This window comes from Rhinoraja longicauda, chromosome 1 (genome assembly GCF_053455715.1).
Source record: "Rhinoraja longicauda isolate Sanriku21f chromosome 1, sRhiLon1.1, whole genome shotgun sequence".
NCBI classification, from domain to species: Eukaryota; Metazoa; Chordata; class Chondrichthyes; order Rajiformes; family Arhynchobatidae; genus Rhinoraja; species Rhinoraja longicauda.
Window position 1 is genome coordinate 86,387,443 of NC_135953.1, and position 18,576 is coordinate 86,406,018.

The window sequence follows — 18,576 nt, forward strand, 5'->3', positions numbered from 1 at the left end:
GTTGTTTTGTAACCATTTGTAAAATGACCATACAAAAAAAAAAAAACAATAGTTTTACAGCACAAGATTACAGCACAAGATTAAGGTTGTCTTGAATTACCATTTTCTACCGTAAGAACCAGTATCTTTATTTGTAATGGATGTGCAAATGATTTTCACCATTCTTTTTGGGGACTAGAATATTTTCAATCCCGCTGTAATTGAAATGGAATCCCATCTGCAAATCTCATTAGCAGAACGAAAGTGTGTAGTTTCTTGAGTGCACTTCCTTTTACTTTAGAATACCAATGATTGTTTGATTATGTGAGCAATGTTGATTTAGGCCAAGGTTTTGCAAAGAAAGATCTCGTCAGAGATTCTGCACAAAAGACCTTGCCCTGAACCATTCGGAGGTGTGTGGTGCCCAGAATGTCCACTATAATTAACATTTACTAGACCAAGTGGACCCGTTGGGCCCAAACCTCTCCTGCATTGGTGCAGCACCCTCTCCCCCTCCCTCCTCTCCCCTCTCTTACAATATCTAATTTCTAAACATTTCTTTGGGATCTCTTTTTAGTTTAATTAGTGATACAGCACAGTGGCGCAGCGGTAATATTGCTGCCTTACAGTGCTTGCAGCGCCGGAGTCCCGGGTTCGATCCTGACTATGGGTGCTGTATGGAATTTGTACGTTCTCCCAGTGATCGCGTGGGTTTTCTCCGAGATCTTCGGTTTCCTCCCACACTCCAAAGAAGTACATGTATATAGTTAATTGGTTTAGTGTATGTGTAAATTGGCCCCAATAGTAGGATAGTGTTAATGTGCTTAATGTCGTCTGTAATTGAAATCCTTATTGACTATTTCTCCCAACCCCACACAAAACAAACAATAACAGGGCTCGTACGGTCCTTGAAAGTCCTGGAATTTGAAACTCTGTTTTTCAAGGCCTTGAAAGGATATTATTCTGCAAGAAACTGCTTAATTCAATTCAACTGAGTTATTTAGTTCTTTCGCAGATACTTCTGTCTGGTAACACTTCGTAATTAGTATAAATTGAACTCAAACTCACTTTCCAATTCATTTTATATCCTATTGCTACCTAAATTGGAGAAAGAACGATTAGATGCCAGGTTTGTATTGAAAACACAAACAATTTCCCATTTCAATGTAGTTTTGTAAATGACGCACGAATCATTGGTCGTTGGTAATTTCTCAACATAACCCTAATTTCAATAAAGATGGCTAACTTTCTCAAACAAAAACAAGTTTAATGATACAACAAAATGAATGTAGCAACACTTCAAGAGATTTCATTAGCTGGAAAATAAGTTGGGACATTTTAAGGTCAGAAGTTCATTATAGAATTCTGGGCTGCTTTTTTTTTTTTTTAATAATTAATATGAAGACATATCCATGCATGCTTAGATTCACCTGGGTATTGCTTCTAGGTGCACTTTGTCTGAGTCAATACATGGTTCACTAAATGTGCATTACTGAAACAAGGACCTTGAATCTTGCCAAGTTTCCTATCAATAAAAATATTGGTATCAATGTATTTAATCTGAACAGCATTTACAAACTACATTGTGTTCTTTGTTGACTGTTTTTGCTACATCTGACCTTGCTGAGAATTCATGGATAGATCAAATATGGAGTCATGAAATAAAACTGGGAGAGGAAATAAGATAGAAATTCCATTGCAAGTCCAATTTCTGACATGTCAAAGAGTCATAGAGATACGGGGTGGAAACAGGCCCTTTGGCCCAACTTGCCCACATGGGCTAACATGTGCCAGCTACACTAGGCCATTTGGTCTATATCCCTCCAAACCTGTCCTATCCATGTGCCTGTCAAACTGCTTCTTAAATGTTGGGCTAGTCCCTGCCTCAACTACCTCCTCTGGCAGCATGCTCCACCTTTTGTGTGAAAAAGGGAAAAGCCAAATAAAATTGGGCTGAATCAAGCTGGATTAATCTTGACTCCTGACAAGGCCAGATGTCGAGAGCCCAATGAGCTGAGCTTCCATCTGTGGGGATTGAGTAGCAAGGCATCGGTTAGCATACCACAAAAACTCCAACCTTTGAATATCCCTGACTGGTTCTGGGTAATCTGTGGTTGGAAGTTTATATTCAGTAAAAGCTGACTGCGTGCAGGTGACACAGTTTGTTCCATTGAGCAGCCATGAAAACTTGCCTTTAAATTGAACCCAAGAAAATTTTGAATAAAGAGGATTTCCTAAAACTCATGCACTTTATCCTCAGCATTTAACACATTTCCAATCCTGAAGCTCTTCAGTCTATTGATCTGCATTGAAAAGCAAAAGCAAAAAAAATGCAGATAGAAATCTGCCCAAAATTGAAAATTCATAAACACTCAGCAGATTGGGTGGCATCTGTAGAGAGAGAAGCATTGTTAATGTTTCAGGTCAGTGACCTTTTCATTGATGTTTGAACATTTTAACTGCTCATTTTATAGACGGGCAATGACAGGCTTTGTTTTGTGGATGTTGAGTAGGGTCATTGCCTCATATGCTTCGGTGAATGAGTTGATGACTTAAGTTTAGCCTCCCATAACAAGTGACATCAGCATACTCCAGCACAATTATTGAGATTGGTTCAACCTTGGCCATCTGAAGTAAAATTTTCCAGATGTCAACTTCTCTACATCGGCGAGAAAAAATGCAGGCGCGGCGAACGTTCGCTCAACACCTTCGCTCAGTCCGCCTTAACCAACCTGATCTCCTGGTGGCTGAGCACTTCCACTCCTCCTCCCACTCCCAGTCTGACCTTTCTGTCATGGGCCTCCTCCACTGTCATAGTGAGGCCCACCGCAAATTGGAGGAACAGCACCTCATATTTCGCTTGGGCAGCTTACAGCCCCGCGGTATGAACATTGACTTCTCTAACTTTAGATAGTTCCTCTGTCCCTCTCTTCCCCATCCCCTTTCCAGTTCTCCCACTGTCTTCCTGTCTCCACCTATATCCTTTCTTTGTGCCACCCCCCCCCCCCCCCCACATCAGTCTGAAGAGGGGTCTCGACATGAAACGTCACCCATTCTTTCTCTCCAGAGATGCTGCCTGATCTGCTGAGTTACTCCAGCATTTTGTGATACCCTCTGAAGTAAAGGTTGTTTGTAGATCAATACTTCAAATCTGATATAAAATTAATGATTGTTTAGGCAGCTCTGCTCTTTAGAATCTTCTGAGACTTGGACAACTTATTGCAGGCATTTTAAAGCAATGAAGAGATATCAACCATGTTGTAGTTGCAAAGACCTCTGAATCTAAAAGGAGGATTAGCAAACCAACGTCAATGTCCCCTCCCAGCATTTAAATATTTACACTCAATCAGCTCTCTCAGGCAGATTCAAGGATCTTCTCAAAACATTTGGCAAAAATGTGCATTGTCCCCACTGACATATGGGAATCAAATAACCCTCAAAGTGGCACTGAGAACGCACAGAACTCAGCATAAACAATGGATGGAAAGCACCACCTCTTAAATTTCCCACCCATCAAGCACTTCTTCTCCTATTATTGCCTTAACTGTCCACAATGGTGTCATTAATGGCTGAATGGGAGATACCAGAGGGTAATGGTTGACAATTGTATGTCAGGTTGGAGGCCAGTGTCTAGTGGAGTGCCCCAGGGATCTGTGTTGGGTCCACTGTTGTTTGTCATTTACATTAATGATCTGGATGATGGTGTGGCAAATTGGATTAGTAAATATGCAGATGATACTAAGATAGGTGGTGTAGTTAGTAATGAAGTAGAGTTTCAAAGTCTACAGAGAGACTTGGGCCTTTTGGAAGGGTGGGCTGAAAGATGGCAGATGGAGTTTAATGCTGATAAGTGTGAGGTGCTGCATTTTGGTAGGACAAATCAAAATTGGACGTACAGGGTAAATGGTAGGGAATTGAGGAATGCAGTGGAACAGAGGGATCTGGGAATAACTGTGCATTGTTCCCTGAAGGTGGAATCTCATGTGGATAGGGTGGTGAAGAAGGCATTTGGTATGCTTGCCTTTATAAATCAGAGCATCGAGTAAAGAAGTTGGGATGTGATGTTGAAATTGTACAGGGCATTGGTGAGGCCGAATCTGGAGTATGGTGTACAGTTCTGGTCGCCAAATTATAGGAAAGATGTCGACAAAATGGAGAGGGTACAGAGGAGATTTACTAGAATGTTGCCTGGGTTTCAGCACTTAAGCTACAGAGAGAGGTTGAACAGGTTGGGTCTTTATTCTTTGGAGTGTAGAAGGTTGAGGGGGGACTTGATAGAGGTTTTTTAAATTTTGAGAGGGACGGACAGAGTTGACGTGGGTAGGCTTTTCCCCTTGAGAGTGGGGAAGATTCCAACAAGGGGACATAGCTTCAGAATTGAGGGACAAAAGTTTAGGGGGAACATGAGGGGTAACTTCTTTACTCAGAGGGTGGTGGCTGTATGGAGTGGGCTTCCGGTGGAAGTGGTGGAGGCTGGCTCGATTTTATTATTTAAGAGTAAATTGGATAGGTATATGGATAGGAGGGGATTGGAGGGTTATGGTCTGAGTGCAGGTAGATGAGACTAGGTCAGGGAGAGTGGTCGGCGTGGACTGGAAGGGCCGAACGGGCCTGTTTCCGTGCTGCAGTTGTTTTATGGTTATATGGTTATATTAGTCAAAACTGGCAGAATTTAAGTGTGGACAAGTCATTCGTTACTTCCAGTAGATTACTCAAGCAGAGAATGACATTCTGATCCAAGTAGCCGTCCACTCAAAATTACACAAATGTGGTTCCCATTAATTATTTTGTATTTTTACTTAGAGCAGATCATTAAAGAAAATTATAGGTTGACACAAAATGCTGGAGTAAATCAGCGGGTCAGGCAGCATGTCAGAGATGCTGTCTGTCCCGCAGTTACTCCAGTTTTTTGTGTCTATCTGCAGTTCCTTCCTATACATACATGCACTCTCACTGATTACTTTGTAAACAAATCCAGGGGAAACATTTCACTTCTTTTTCTCAGTCAAACAGTAGAGATCCACGATTCTGTTTTGGTGCCTAGAGCGATTGACCTGAAATGAAGTGCTGTTGAGTAAAACTGCATATTTTAATTCTATTGTTTTTACTTTAAACTTTATAGATACAGGTCGGAACAGGCCCTTCGGCGCACCGAGTCCGCGATCACCCCGCACACTAAACGGTGAATGGCGGTGCTGGCTCGAAGGGCCGAATGGCCTGCTCCTGCACCTATTGTCTATTGTCTAAACTACGCACTAGGGACAATTTACAATTATACCTACAAACTTGTACATCTTTGGAGTGTGGGAGAAAACCGGAGCACTCGGAGAAAACCCACGCAAGTCGCAGAGAGAACGTACAAACTCCGTACAGACAGGCTCCGTAGTCAGGATGGAACCCGTGTTTCTGGCGCTGCGAGGCTGCAACTCTGTCGCTGCGAGGCTGCAACTCTGCCGCTGCGCCACTGTACTGCCATTGTTCCGAAAATGAAACGTAAAAATGCAAATGCATTTCCTAGTTTTTAATTAATTCCCCATTCTTAGCAACGGATCTGTTATCACAATATTCCCTTTAAGTTGAAGGCTTATATAAACACCCTCATTGCCAAATTTCATTGTGACATTATATCTGTCTTACGCATCAGTAATGTTACAGATATTAGCAAGAAATTAATATTTCTATCAATGAATTTGTTTTCTTTCTTATTGTACCCAACTCCCCCACTGCCGAGTATTAACCTAATGCAATGAACAATGGCTGTAACTGACTAAAGCCTCCGGCTGCAGGAAGATGGTCGGAACGTTGTAATGGTGCCGCCGTAACTCCACCCGGACGAGAACGTAGTGACGGGAACGGCGCGCGGTGCTATGGCGTTCAATCTAGGTGGTGGGACTTCGGGTAAGTCTGGCGGCTGGAGAAGATGCATAAGACCAGAATGGAAGAGAGAAAAGGAGATTGCATGTATGAATGATACCGCGGGGGTGGAGGCCGACTGGCTCTTGCAGTTGTCGTGATGGACGCTCCGGGAGCCCGGCCCGGCCCGGCCCGGGCGGCGCTGCTGTTGGTCACCGGGGACAATGGAATAGAACGGCCGAATGTTGCGCGGGTGGGCGCGAGCACTTTGTCCCGGGGACAGTTCCATCATATTGTCTCCCAGATCCGGGCCACATTCCAAATGTCCAGTGGCTCGCGCCTGGACATTTGGAAGGAGGACCGGATCTGGGAGACAATAGGATGGATATGTCCCTGGGACAGGCACCAGACGCGAGGAAGGGGTTGCAAGCTGCACAATACGAATCCCGTCGCCCTCCCGAATCAAAGAATACGTGGGAAACATAAGGGCTTTGGATAAACTCATCGGGAGTATATGGTGCAGTTCTGGGCTCCCCATCTCGTTTACCAATTGTTGGAAACGATCAGCATGTCGCGTCGTATGCAGAAAGTGCGAGATAGTTCTCAGAGCAACGATAAAAAAAAGAGAACACGGAAATCGCTGATAAGAAAGATCAGATCAGTACAGTAGTTAGAATGCATATGCTCCAGAGATCGAAGTATTAGACTAGAATCTGTTTGGGTTGATGGTTGTTTAGGTCTTAAATTGTAGTTGTAATGAAAATAACATGTGGAAATTAAAGATATGTGAAAAGGACGAATGCAATAAACGTAATGCAATAAACCAAATGTACATGATGAAAGGAAGGTATCACAAAACGCTGGAGTAACTCAGCAGGTCAGGCAGCATCTCTGGAGAGAAGGAATGGGTGACGTTTCGGGTCGAGACCCTTCTTCAGACTGATGTCAGGGGGCGGGACAAAGAAAGAATATAGGTGGATTTATTCACAAAAAGCTGGAGTAACTCAGCAGGTCAGGCAGCATCTCGGGAGAGAAGGAATGGGTGACGTTTCGGGTCGAGACCCTTCTTCAGACTATAGGTGGAGGTTGAGGTGGAGACAGGAAGACAGTGGGAGAACTGGGAAGGGGAGGGGAAGAGAGGGACAGAGGAACTTTCTAAAGTTAGAGGTCAATGTTCATACCGCAGGGTTGTAAGCTGCCCAAGCGAAATATGAGGTGCTGTTCCTCCAATTTGCAGTGGGCCTCACTATGACACTGGAGGAGGCCCATGACAGAAAGGTTAGACTGGGAGGGGGAGTTGAAGCGCTCAGCCACCGGGAGATCAGGTTGGTTAAGGCAGACTGAGCGAAGGTGTTGAGCGAAACGATCGCTGAGCCTGCGTTTGGTCTCGCCTGTTGAAAGGAAGGTATATGAAGAGCGTTAACAGGTCAGATGAGTGAGAAAACATGTAGGAAGGAACTGCAGATGCTGGTTTACACCAAATATAGACACTGAATGCTAGAGTAACTTAGCTGGACTGGCAGCGTCTCTGGAGAGAAGGAATGGGTCATGCCCCGTCTCAGAATGAGAGGCGGGGAGAGGGACATAGAGATATGGAAGGGTAGGGTGTGAAAACACAGATCAAAGGGAACGGTGATCTAGGAAACGTAGAGTGGTACATTGTTAGCCGAGGAGAAGGTGACAACGAGGCATACAATATTTAATCAGGAGGACAATGAAGCTTGTCGGACTACTAGGGTGGGGGAGGGACAGAGAGAGGGAAGTCATGGGTTACTTGTGATTAAGAGAAATCAATATTCTTACAACCCAGCAGTAATGAGTATGAAACCAATGCCAAGGATCTGATGATCTGTATCTCAGAGTTTTGAAAGAGGGTTTCACTGAAAGTGAATGCCCTATTTATCATCATGCACAGTTCTACCTGGAATGGTTTCTGCCATTGTAGAGCAGGAAATGAGACCCCAGCTTTGAAGAAAGGAGGAAGAGAGAAAACAGGAACTGACAATGCCGGAGTCTGATTTCAGTAAGGGGGAATATATTAGAGCCTGGAATAAGGGATGAGATATCAAGATATTCAGAAAATAATCATGTTTTGGCAAAAAAAATCTGCAGGAAAAGTTTAAGTTGAAGACAATGACTTTATAAAAGGCTGTAATTTTGTCATGGTAAATCTTCCAAAAAAATCAAAGTTTTATCGTGAATCATAAATGCATCAGTAAAAGATACAGATAAATCAAACTACATTTACTTTGTGGTATGCACAGATGACATATTGGAGGATTTCATCTGGGGGTTACATCTCAGTGTGTGCTAGTTCCTTGAGGGGTGCACTGCTGTTACAAAAGGGATTTTTTGTAAACTCACATACATATTCTGATCTTCTGGGCCTGCTGTTGCTGACCCAGCCTCCTTGTCTGGAATCAACGCACTTGGTCCCTTCATACCCAGGCTTAACAAGTCTGAATGTATCGGTTCAGTCCCACTGGCCTGAAGCACGAGTGTTCCAGTGCTGCGCTGGGCACCATCGTCATAGTGTCAGCGGTCAGGGTCTCAGCTGGCCTGGTGAAGGTGCCCTAGCCCTCTGATGGCAGATAACATCTGGCTCCAGTTTTAGTAGCTATCAATGGCCATTCAACTGATTAACTTTCTAAGCTATTAAAATTGAAGGAAATAAAAAATACTATTAATTTAAAATGAACTATTTTAGGAATACACACAATTGGCCCTGTCACAATCTTGGGAATCTCACCAAGACTGCTCCATCACCAAAGTCCATTTAGAATCCCTAATCTTTCTGAAACAGCCTGGCAGGAACATTTTACATTGCATGCAAGTGCCCTATGACCCAATATCTTATACAAATTCATCCCAAATCATTTAATAAATTTTGTTTACTAAACCTGGTTGGATTCATTTTTATGTACATTTGAAATCATTAATGTGTGCAATTACAGAGAACAATTTCAATTATCCTTCCAAATCTCGACACTTGAGATAAATCTGCAATTTGCAGCTGTTTAAAGAATGGAAATTAACAGCTATTGTAGTGTCTTGGATTCCAGCTGTTTCTGCTATTAATTGGGGCCATTCCAAATGTTCATCCAACCAATTTGCTGGTTATTGAGAGCTTTTCCTATCTGGGTCTTCAGTATTGAATTTTACTCATGATACTGTACTTTGCTCATGATTTCTGCACATTTCAACCATTTTAAATTATGCAGGTGAAAACTGAGGAACATATATGTGTATCATGCTGTTGTGGATACCACAATCAGTTTTAATACTTTTTGATCTTTATAAGCTGGAATGAACCAGTAAGGCCGTTGTTGAAATCAGCTTAAATAATTCTGCCTGGAGTTCTTAATTCTATCAGAGGGAATAGATTCTACTCCATTTGACTACATTATTTAATAGACCATTAATCTACAGTATTTAATTTCAGGTGACCTTGGTGGAATGGTAATATTGCAATTTCACCATACCAGCATTCATTCCTTCCTCATTTAAGAATCCCTGAATGCTTAAATGTTGCCGCAGCATTGAATCACATCTTGCACTCATGTCACACTTTTCATCCACTGCAGAAAAAAACACATACTCATGTCTCTGTAATAATATGGAGACACAAGGAACTGCAGATGCTGGAATCTTGAACTAAACACAAAGTGCTGGAGGAACTCAGCAGGTCAGGCAACATCTGTGGAGGGAATGGACAGGCGACATTTCGATCGGGATCCTTCAGACCGTAATAAATATCTAATAATATGTGCTTTTTAGGAACTGGATTTTCTTTTGGCTCGTTTGGTGCCAAAACAACAGCAACAACTGGTTTTGGTTTTGGAACTACTGCCACAACAGCTCCCTCAGGATTTGGAGGTAATGCAAATAGTTTTCTATATTACTGCCTGTTCAACCATTGGTTGGCACAAGGAAGGGCGGGGAGGAGGGGAGAGGAGTTGGTGGTTGGTAAGTTTTCTAAAATTGAGGGTCTATCTTCATACCGTTGGGTTGTAAGCTACCCAAGTGGAATATGAGCTTTTTTCCCCTCCCCATTCCTCTTCTTCCTCTCTCGTTTCACCTACTTTCCTTACTCTAGCCTCACAATTCATAACTCTTCTATCCTAATCTCACATCTTTAGTCATTTCATCCTTGGCCTTTATCCACAATCTTCCTATCTGAAACTCCCTTTACCTGTATCCACGTATCACTTGCCTCGTTTTGTCCTGGCCTTCCTCTCTTCCAGCTTTCTCCCCCTCCCCCCCCCCCCCCCACCATAATCTGTCTGAAGAAATGTTCTGACCCAAAATGTCACCTTTCCATCTTCTCCAGAATTGTTGCCTGACTCACTGAGTTACTCCAGCACTTTGTCTTTTTATGTAAACCAGTATCTGCAGTTTCTTGTTTCTGTACCCTGATAATTTAATCTCTTTTGGCAATTTAACGCTTAAAAATCTCTACTGTAGTTTTTGAAACCAACATTTCCTTCCTCAGATGTGGTTACCAGATTTCTAATAATTTAGAATTTTAAGTCCTGACATTCATATATCCACAACATTTAAAAAAATACAAGGAAAGTGACTTGATAAATGTATTTGAAACTATTAAAGTTGCATTTTGTTTGCCATCTCTTGCAATTCTCCTTCTGAGGTCAAACCGAGCACAAATGGATCCTAATATTTCATGTTTGTCTTTCACTAAATACATTTGTTTACTTGATTAACCTAATTTAATTTTGTAATTATTTGCTGGTTACTAAAAATGAGATCCTGTGGATAATATAGCTATAATAAAAAACAGAAAAGTTGCTCGATTTATTATCCTGGGCATTTACCAAAGGTTTACTTTGAAACAGATATCTCTTTAGATCGTTAAATAGTCTATTGTGTACAGCAAGTACTGCAACGCATTCTGCTGTGGCTGATGTGCCAATCAAAGCCCCCTTTTCCTGTAGGTAGATGCAAAATGCTGGAGTTACTTAACGGGTCAGGCAGCATCTCTGGAGAAAAGGAATAGGTGAACATTTGGGTCGGAACCCTTCTTCAGACTGAAAGATAGAGGTTGGGGTGGGGGGGACTGGAGGTGAGTAAAGGCCAGAACAAATCAGGGCCGGCAACAGAGGAGAGTGGAATCCATAATGGCTCATTCTTGGCTGGGGTCTTCTGTGTTTATGTCCATCTTCGATATAAACCAGCATCTGCAGTTCCTTCCTACTCCTTTTCCTGCACCTACCTTATACTTGCCTGACTTTGTCCCACCCCACCTTTTCTTCCAGTTTTCTTCCCTCTTCTACTAATATCAGTCTAAAGAAAGGTCCTGACCCAAACTGTCACTTGTCCATTCCTTCCAGAGATGCTGCTTGACCCTGATTACTCCAGTACTTTGTATCTATTTTCATAAACCAGCATCTGCAATTCCTTGTGTCTACCAAATAATGTTTGTTCCATTACACAAGTGTCGCCAATCCCATTTTGTACACAGTCCTAATTTGGAAGCATATTGCTGTCCCTTTACTAATACCAGGTCCAAATCCTGCAATTCCTAATCCAACATCATTGCTGCAGTTCCTTCAGCAGAAAGACTGGTGGTTTAGGAAAGTGGCTCATCATAACCTTTTTGAGGGCAGTAAGTTCTGGTCTTGTCGGTGATAGCTATATGTTAAAAGTAAAATAAATGAGGCACATAATACTAATATGTGATTTAAAATAATGAGAAATATTAAATAAGAGCATCAAAATGGATAGATACAATGAGTGCATTTTGAAAGACTTTAGATATTTTTAAAGGGGATGTGGTGCAAGAGGATTGGAGGTAGTTTTCAATGTGACAATATTTTAAAAGGTGATATGCAGACAACTTGCAGATAAGTCAAACGATCTTATGCAATATAAAAAATATTGGAATCCTTACCGAAGGAGAAAATTAGAAAAATATTTTGAAGCTTAAGGTATAATAATGAATGAGCAAAACATAAAGTCCCGGAGTATCTCAGCAGGTCAGATAACATCTTTGAAGGACATGGATTGGTGACGTTTTGGGTCGGGACCTTTCAGCCTGAAGAAGGGTCCCTGCCTGAAACACACCTATCCATTTTCTCTTCAGATGCTGCCTGACCTGCAGAGTTGGTTTTGGAGTGGGAAGTTTGGCTAGACGAACTTGATTGGAGAGCAAGAGAGAAAATATATGGGGGTGGATTGGATTTTCAAAAGATACCCTAAGTTGTTAAGCATTTCCGTCAGAAATGTCAGAGTATGAAGAGTCTAGTCTTTGGAGAGTGTCGTCAGGTCTTTTAAGACCATTCTTTATTTCCTAAATTATTCTGTGGTATTACATTGCTTATTAAGCATGTTACAAGTGCTTTCCTACTAAGATATCTCTAATTTCCTGTCCTGGGCCAGATACCCATAATTATCCAGTGTCATCTTTACTTTTAAGAAAATAACTATCAAACTTTTCCCTACTACTAATATTGAAAAAAATGCATAATGAGGTGGGAATAGGGGGTGAACCCCTCTTTTTTTTCAAAAATCTGATATATTTTAGAGGTGAAAATAAGATTTGTTTATGGCATTGAGGCTATTGAAGTTGGATCTCAATCCATACTAGGGTGTTCCATTGACCTATCCAATGAGGGAGATGGTTGGAAAAAAGAGAGGCTAAATTGAATTTAACAAGAGAATTACCCTCTCAATGTTGGACCCTGTGAACCTATGCTGCAGGTTGGGAAATCTGAATTCAAAATAATAGCATTGTTTTCCTAGAATCAAGTGGGTTTTTAAATGGAACATGGGGCAAACAAGACCCATACCCACACATTACCCCATCCCTGTATTGTTTCCTGTGGGCTCGCAATCCATTGCCTCATTGGTTGCCAAGAAGAGAAGGAGGTTTAATGGCACGGAAGTAAGAACGCTGATTCCATCAAAATTCATCTAAGGCTTACAACATTCTTCATAAATATCTTGAAGGCAGGAAAGAGAATACTGCAGCTAAACTTCCATACCCTTTCTAAAAGATGGCATTGCTTTAAATTTGAAATGGCATTTCACAATGTTAACCCTGTGGTCCGGGTTGCTCAGGATCTATTAAGGGACACTTGAGTTAGTCATTGAAGTGGAATTCTTCATCGGAATCTCAGTTCCAAATTTAATGTGATAAAATGCGTTTTATTTGAATTAACATTTGTGTTTTTTTTTAATTTTTAGGTTTTACCCCATTTGGAACGACCACAACCACCGCAAGTGGGCAAACAACAGGATTTCCTTTTGGCGCATCTACAGGTACTCAAGTGTTTTAGTACTGTCACAGTTTTGGTATAAAGGTATTTTGTTGATCAATTGAATAAGTATTACACTTCACAATTCCAGCATTTTCTAAGTGGACATACTTCATTTTTCTTGCTGTGCATCAGTGAGCTTATTTTAAGCCTGACATTCATTAATAGTACCAGGTATTAGATAGCTGTTTAATTATCTATTGGTAAAGGTTTAGATGTATAAACAATGTGCATGTGGAGGCCTGTTGGTCCCTTGAGTTGATTTATCATTCAGTATCATAGAGTGATACAGTGTGGAAACATGCCCTTCGGCCCAACTCGCCCACATCAGCCAACAATGTCTCAGCTACACTAGTCCCACTTGCTTGCGCTTGATCCATATCCCTCCAAATCTGTCCTATCCATGTACCTGTCTAATTGTTTCTTAAACAATGGGATAGTCCCCGCCTCAACTTCCTCCTCTGGCAGCTTGTTCCATACACCCAACACCCTTTGTGTGAAAAAGTTACCCCTCGGATTCCTATTAAATCTTTTCCCCTTCACCTTTAACCTATGTCCTCTGGTCCTCGATTCCCCTACTCTGGGCAAAAGACTCTGTGCATCTACCCGATCTATTCCTCTCATGATTTTGTATACCTCTTTTAGATCTCCCCTCATCCTCCTGCACTCCATGGAATAGAGACCCAGCCTACTCAACCTCTCCCTATAGCACACAACCTCTAGTCCTGGCAACATCCTTGTAAATCTTTTCTGAACCTTTTCAACCATGACAATATCTTTCCTATAACATGGTGCCCAGAATTAAACACAATATTCTAAACGCGGTCTCACCAACGTCCTATACAACTGCAACATGACCTCCCAACTTCTATACTCAAAACTCTGACTGATGGCCAAAGTCCCAAAAGCCTTTTTGACCACCCAATCTACCTGCAACTCGACCTTCAAGAAACCATGCACCTGTACTCCTAGATCCCTCTGCTCTACAACACTACCCAGAGGCCTACCATTTACTGTGTAGGTCCTGCCCTTGTTCGATGTCCCAAAATGCAACACCTCACACTTCTCTGTATTAAATTCCATCAACCATTCCTCCGCCCACTTAGCAAATCGATCCAGATCCTGCTGCAATCTTTCACAACCAACTTCACTATCTGCCAAACCACTAACTTTTGTACCATCAGCTAATCTTGCCCTGTATGTTCTCATCCAAATCATTGACGGTAGATGACAAACAGTAACGGGCACAGCACCAAGCCCTTAGGTACACCACTAGTCACAGGCCTCCAGTCTGAGAAGCAACCTTCCACCATCACCCTCTGCTTCCTTCCACAGAGCCAATTTGCTATCCATTCAGCTATCTCTCCTTGGATCCCATGTGATCTAACCTTCCAGAGCAGCCTACCATGCGGAACCTTGTCGAATGCCTTACTGAAGTCCATGTACACAACATCTATAGCTCTGCCCTCATCAACTTTTTTGGTCATGTCTTCAAAAAAATCAAATCAGATTCGTGAGACACCACCTCCCACGTACAAAACAATGCTGACTATCCCTAATCAGCCCTTGCCCATCCAAATACCTGAATATATGGATTTCAGCAAGGCATTTGACAAGTTTCCACTGCAAAATTAGATCACATGGGATCCAAGGAGAGATAGCCGTTTGTCATCTATATCAATGATTTGGATGTGAAGGTACAAGGCATGATTAGCTAGTCTGAAGAAGGGTCTCGACCCGAAACGTCGCCCATTCTTCTCTCCAGAGATGCTGCCTGTCCCGCTGAGTAACTCCAGCATTTTGTGTCTACCTTCGATTTAAACCAGCATCTGCAGTTCTTTTCTACACATGATTAGCAAGTTTGCAGATGACACAAAAGTGGGTGGTATTGCAGATAATGAAGATGGTCAAAAATTACAGGAGGATCTTGATCGGTTGGGCAGGTGGGCTGAGGAATGGTTGATGGAATTTAATGCTGGGAAATGTGAGGTGTTGGATTTTGGGAAGTCTAACAAGCCCAGGATGGGCTCTGTGGAGTGTTGTAGAGCAGAGGGATTTAGAAGTGCAGGTAAATGTGTAAGAAGGAACTGCAGACGCTGGTTTAAATGGAAGGTAGACAAAAAAGTCCGAAGAAGGGTCTCAACCCGAAAAGTCACCTATTCCTTCTCTCCAGAGATGCTGCCTGTCCCGCTGAGTTACTCTGGCATTTTGTGCCTGCCTAGAAGTGCAGGTACATAGGTCCTTGAAAGTGGCATCACAGGTAGATAAGGTGGTCAAAAGGGCTTTTGGCACATTGGCCTTCATCAGTCAGAGTATTGAGTATAGTTGGGAGGTCAATTTACAGTTGTAAAAGATATTGGTGAGATGACATTTAGAGTATTTTGAATGGTGTCAAGTTAGGAAAAGGGGACGTACAACGTGATCTGGGTGTCTTAGTGCATCAGTCACTGAAAGGAAGCATGCAGGTACAGCAGGCAGTGAAGAAAGCCAATGGAATGTTGGCATTCATAACGAGAGGAGTTGAGTATAGGAGCAAAGAGGTCCTTCTGCAGTTGTACAGTGCCCTAGTGAGACCGCACCTGGAGTACTGTGTGCAGTTTTGGTCTCCAAATTTGAGGAAGGATATTCTTGCTGTTGAGGGCGTGCAGCGTAGGTTTACTAGGTTAATTCCCGGAATGGCGGGACTGTCATATGTTGGAAGACTAGAGCGACTAGGTTTGTATACACTGGAATTTAGAAGGATGAGAGGGGATCTTATCGAAACGTATAAGATTATTAAGGGGTTGGACATGTTAGAGGCAGGAAACATGTTCCCAATGTTGGGGGAGTCCAGAACCAGGGACAACAGTTTAAGAATAAGGGGTAGGCCATTTAGAACAGAGATGAGGAAAAACTTTTTTATTCAGAGAGTTGTGAATCTGTGGAATTCTCTGCCTCAGAGGGCAGTGGAGGCCAATTCTCTGAATACATTCAAGAGAGAGCTAGATAGAGCTCTTAAGGATAGTGGAGTCAGGGGGTATGGGGAGAAAGCAGGAACAGGGTACTGATTGAGAATGATCAGCCATGATCACATTGAATGGCGGTGCTGGCTCGAAGGGCGGAATGGCCTACTCCTGCACCTATTGTCTATTGTCTATTGTATTGTGTTCAGTTTTGGTTACCATGTTATAGGAAAGATGTTGTCAAACTGGAAAGGGTGCAGATAAGGTTTACGAGGATGTTGTCAGAACTTGAGGGCCTGAGCTATAGAAAGAGGTTAAGCAGTCTGGGACTTTATTTCTTGGAGCACAGGAGAATGAGGGGTGATCTTATCGAGGTGTACAAAATCATGAGAGCTATAGATTGGGTAAATGTATAGGGAATTGAGAACCAGAGTACATAGGTTTAAGGTGAGGGGGGAAAGATTTAATAAGTACCTGAGGGTTACGTTTTTTTTAACACAAACGGTGGTGGACAAATGGAACAAGCTGACGGAGGAGATAGTTGAGGCAGGTATTATCAGAACATTTAAAAGACATTTGGAAAACTACTTGAATAGGATAGGGTATACAGGTTTATGGGCCAAGCACGGGATGTTGGTCAGTATGGGCAAGTTGTGCTGAAGGGCCAGCTTCCACATTTTATGACCCTGACTCTATTCTATAATAATCTCTTGCATGACATCTCATTGAATGATTTCTGGAAATCCAAATACTATTGGTTTCTGTAATCCACCATGTTTGAACATTTTCAAATAAGTTGAACATATTCCATTCATAAAAACACTTTGGCTCTGCTTGATTGTCCTGTGGTTTTCTAGGTCCTACTATTATCTGTTTAATAATTGATCTAGCAATCCGCATTAGCTGGTCTATGCGTTTCTGCTCCTGGTCTCCCTCCTTCAATAATGGTAATACTTTTCATCCCTTTGGGATTACTCCAGAATGCAAAGAAACTTGGTAGATTACAGCCCACACATTCACTATCACTGCAGCCACTTCCTTTGAGACCCCAGGATACAGGACAACAGAAAAATGAATGAATGAGTGATACTTTATAATCACATGTGACATGTCACAGTAAGATTCTTTCTTTGGCATATCCAAGGAAAGCAAAGAGTCGCCACATGAAGGGTGCCGACAAAGTTACAAAATATTCCATTTGTGTTCCCCTTGGTTCTCAGCCCCCCCCCCCCCCACGCCGGGTCCCTCTTTGTTCTCGGCGGTGGGTCCGATCTCCAGCACCCACGTGGCCCTTCTGACCTCCGACACCCACTGCCAACCTCTACCTCGACCGCTGGCCTTCCTCAGCTGCCGCTGGGTCCGTTCCTGACGGCTTTGGGGCGCTGACACAGAGTCCAACCACCCGGCTTCTCTGCGGCCTCCCGGGAGCATCTGCCATCTGCGGCCTCCAGGGAGCATCCACAGTCCTCTGCCCCATTAATTTGCCTGGTTCTTGTCTGGTATAGTCTTCTGTTTCTCTCTCCCGATAGCCCTTGATTACTTATTATTATTATTATTAGGCAGTTTCTGGTGTCCCCATATGATCTGAAATGAATAATAAGAGTGTCTGCCATTTTGGTTTCTCATGAAGACATTTGGACAGGTACAAGGATGGCAAAGGTTTAGAGGAATATGGGCCAAACCTGAGTAATTGAGACTAGTTTAGATGGGGCATCTTGGTTGGCATGGGCTGAAATTCACCAAGTTTCTGTGCTCTATGACTCTAATTTTTGTTCTCATCCTCTCGGAGATTAAAATTTGCTCATTATTCTTCTGTACCCTTTAAAAGCTTTTTTTTGTCTGTTTTTATTATTTGCCATTTTACTTCAAGCTCTGTCTTCATCCTTCATACAATTTTTTCATCACTCTGCAGATTTCAAAACATTTTTCCCAATTCTTTGGCGTACCAAATATTGTATGCAAGTTATTCAGTAGCAACAAAGATTGAAGAGCAATAGAAGTTTTAATGCATAGTAAACCCTGGGCAGTCACATCATTATTAGTATTGTAAGATTAGTTTACAGCTCTGATGACCTACTTCTCTGCTCCACTTAAATCATTGCTGTTTTCAGATAATGTGAGGAAGAGATTATACAGATAACTTAGCAATTGACGAGCGATGTTATTTTTGAATTGCATCTTTGAGCCCTTTAACAGAAGAATCAATAAAAAGAGAATAAATCACAAATAACTTTTGAAAGAGATACACAGTGCTGGAGTAATTCAGCAAGACGGGTACCATTGACAGGCAATGTTTTGGGTTGGGACACTTTTTTAGACTGATTGTATTAGTGGGTTGAGAAAACTAGACGAGAGATGGGGGCAGGACAAAATGACTAGTGATAGGTGGATACGGGTGGGGTGGGGTGGTTGGTAGGCAGGCCAATGGGTGGACAAAGACTAGAAATGAAAAGACAAAAGGTAAGATAATAGATGTGTCAAATTGGAAGCCAGAGAAAGAAATATAGTTAGAAAGGGACAGGGGGAGA

General features: G+C 42.3%; 1 protein-coding gene across 2 annotated transcripts in view; it reads left to right on the forward strand.

The window, feature by feature from the left end:
* Window positions 1-5,818: 5,818 nt before the first annotated feature.
* nup54 (nucleoporin 54) overlaps window positions 5,819-18,576 on the forward strand; it is a 49,680-nt gene continuing 36,922 nt past the window's right edge. The window contains exons 1-3 of one of the 2 annotated variants that reach the window (XM_078411057.1): window positions 5,821-5,877; window positions 9,610-9,708; window positions 13,036-13,110. In XM_078411057.1, coding sequence (XP_078267183.1) covers window positions 5,847-5,877; window positions 9,610-9,708; window positions 13,036-13,110 — 205 coding nt within the window. In that variant the 5' untranslated portion in view covers window positions 5,821-5,846. Of the gene's footprint in view, window positions 5,878-9,609; window positions 9,709-13,035; window positions 13,111-18,576 lie in introns of both variants that reach the window. The other variant, XM_078411064.1, reaches the window with a different exon arrangement.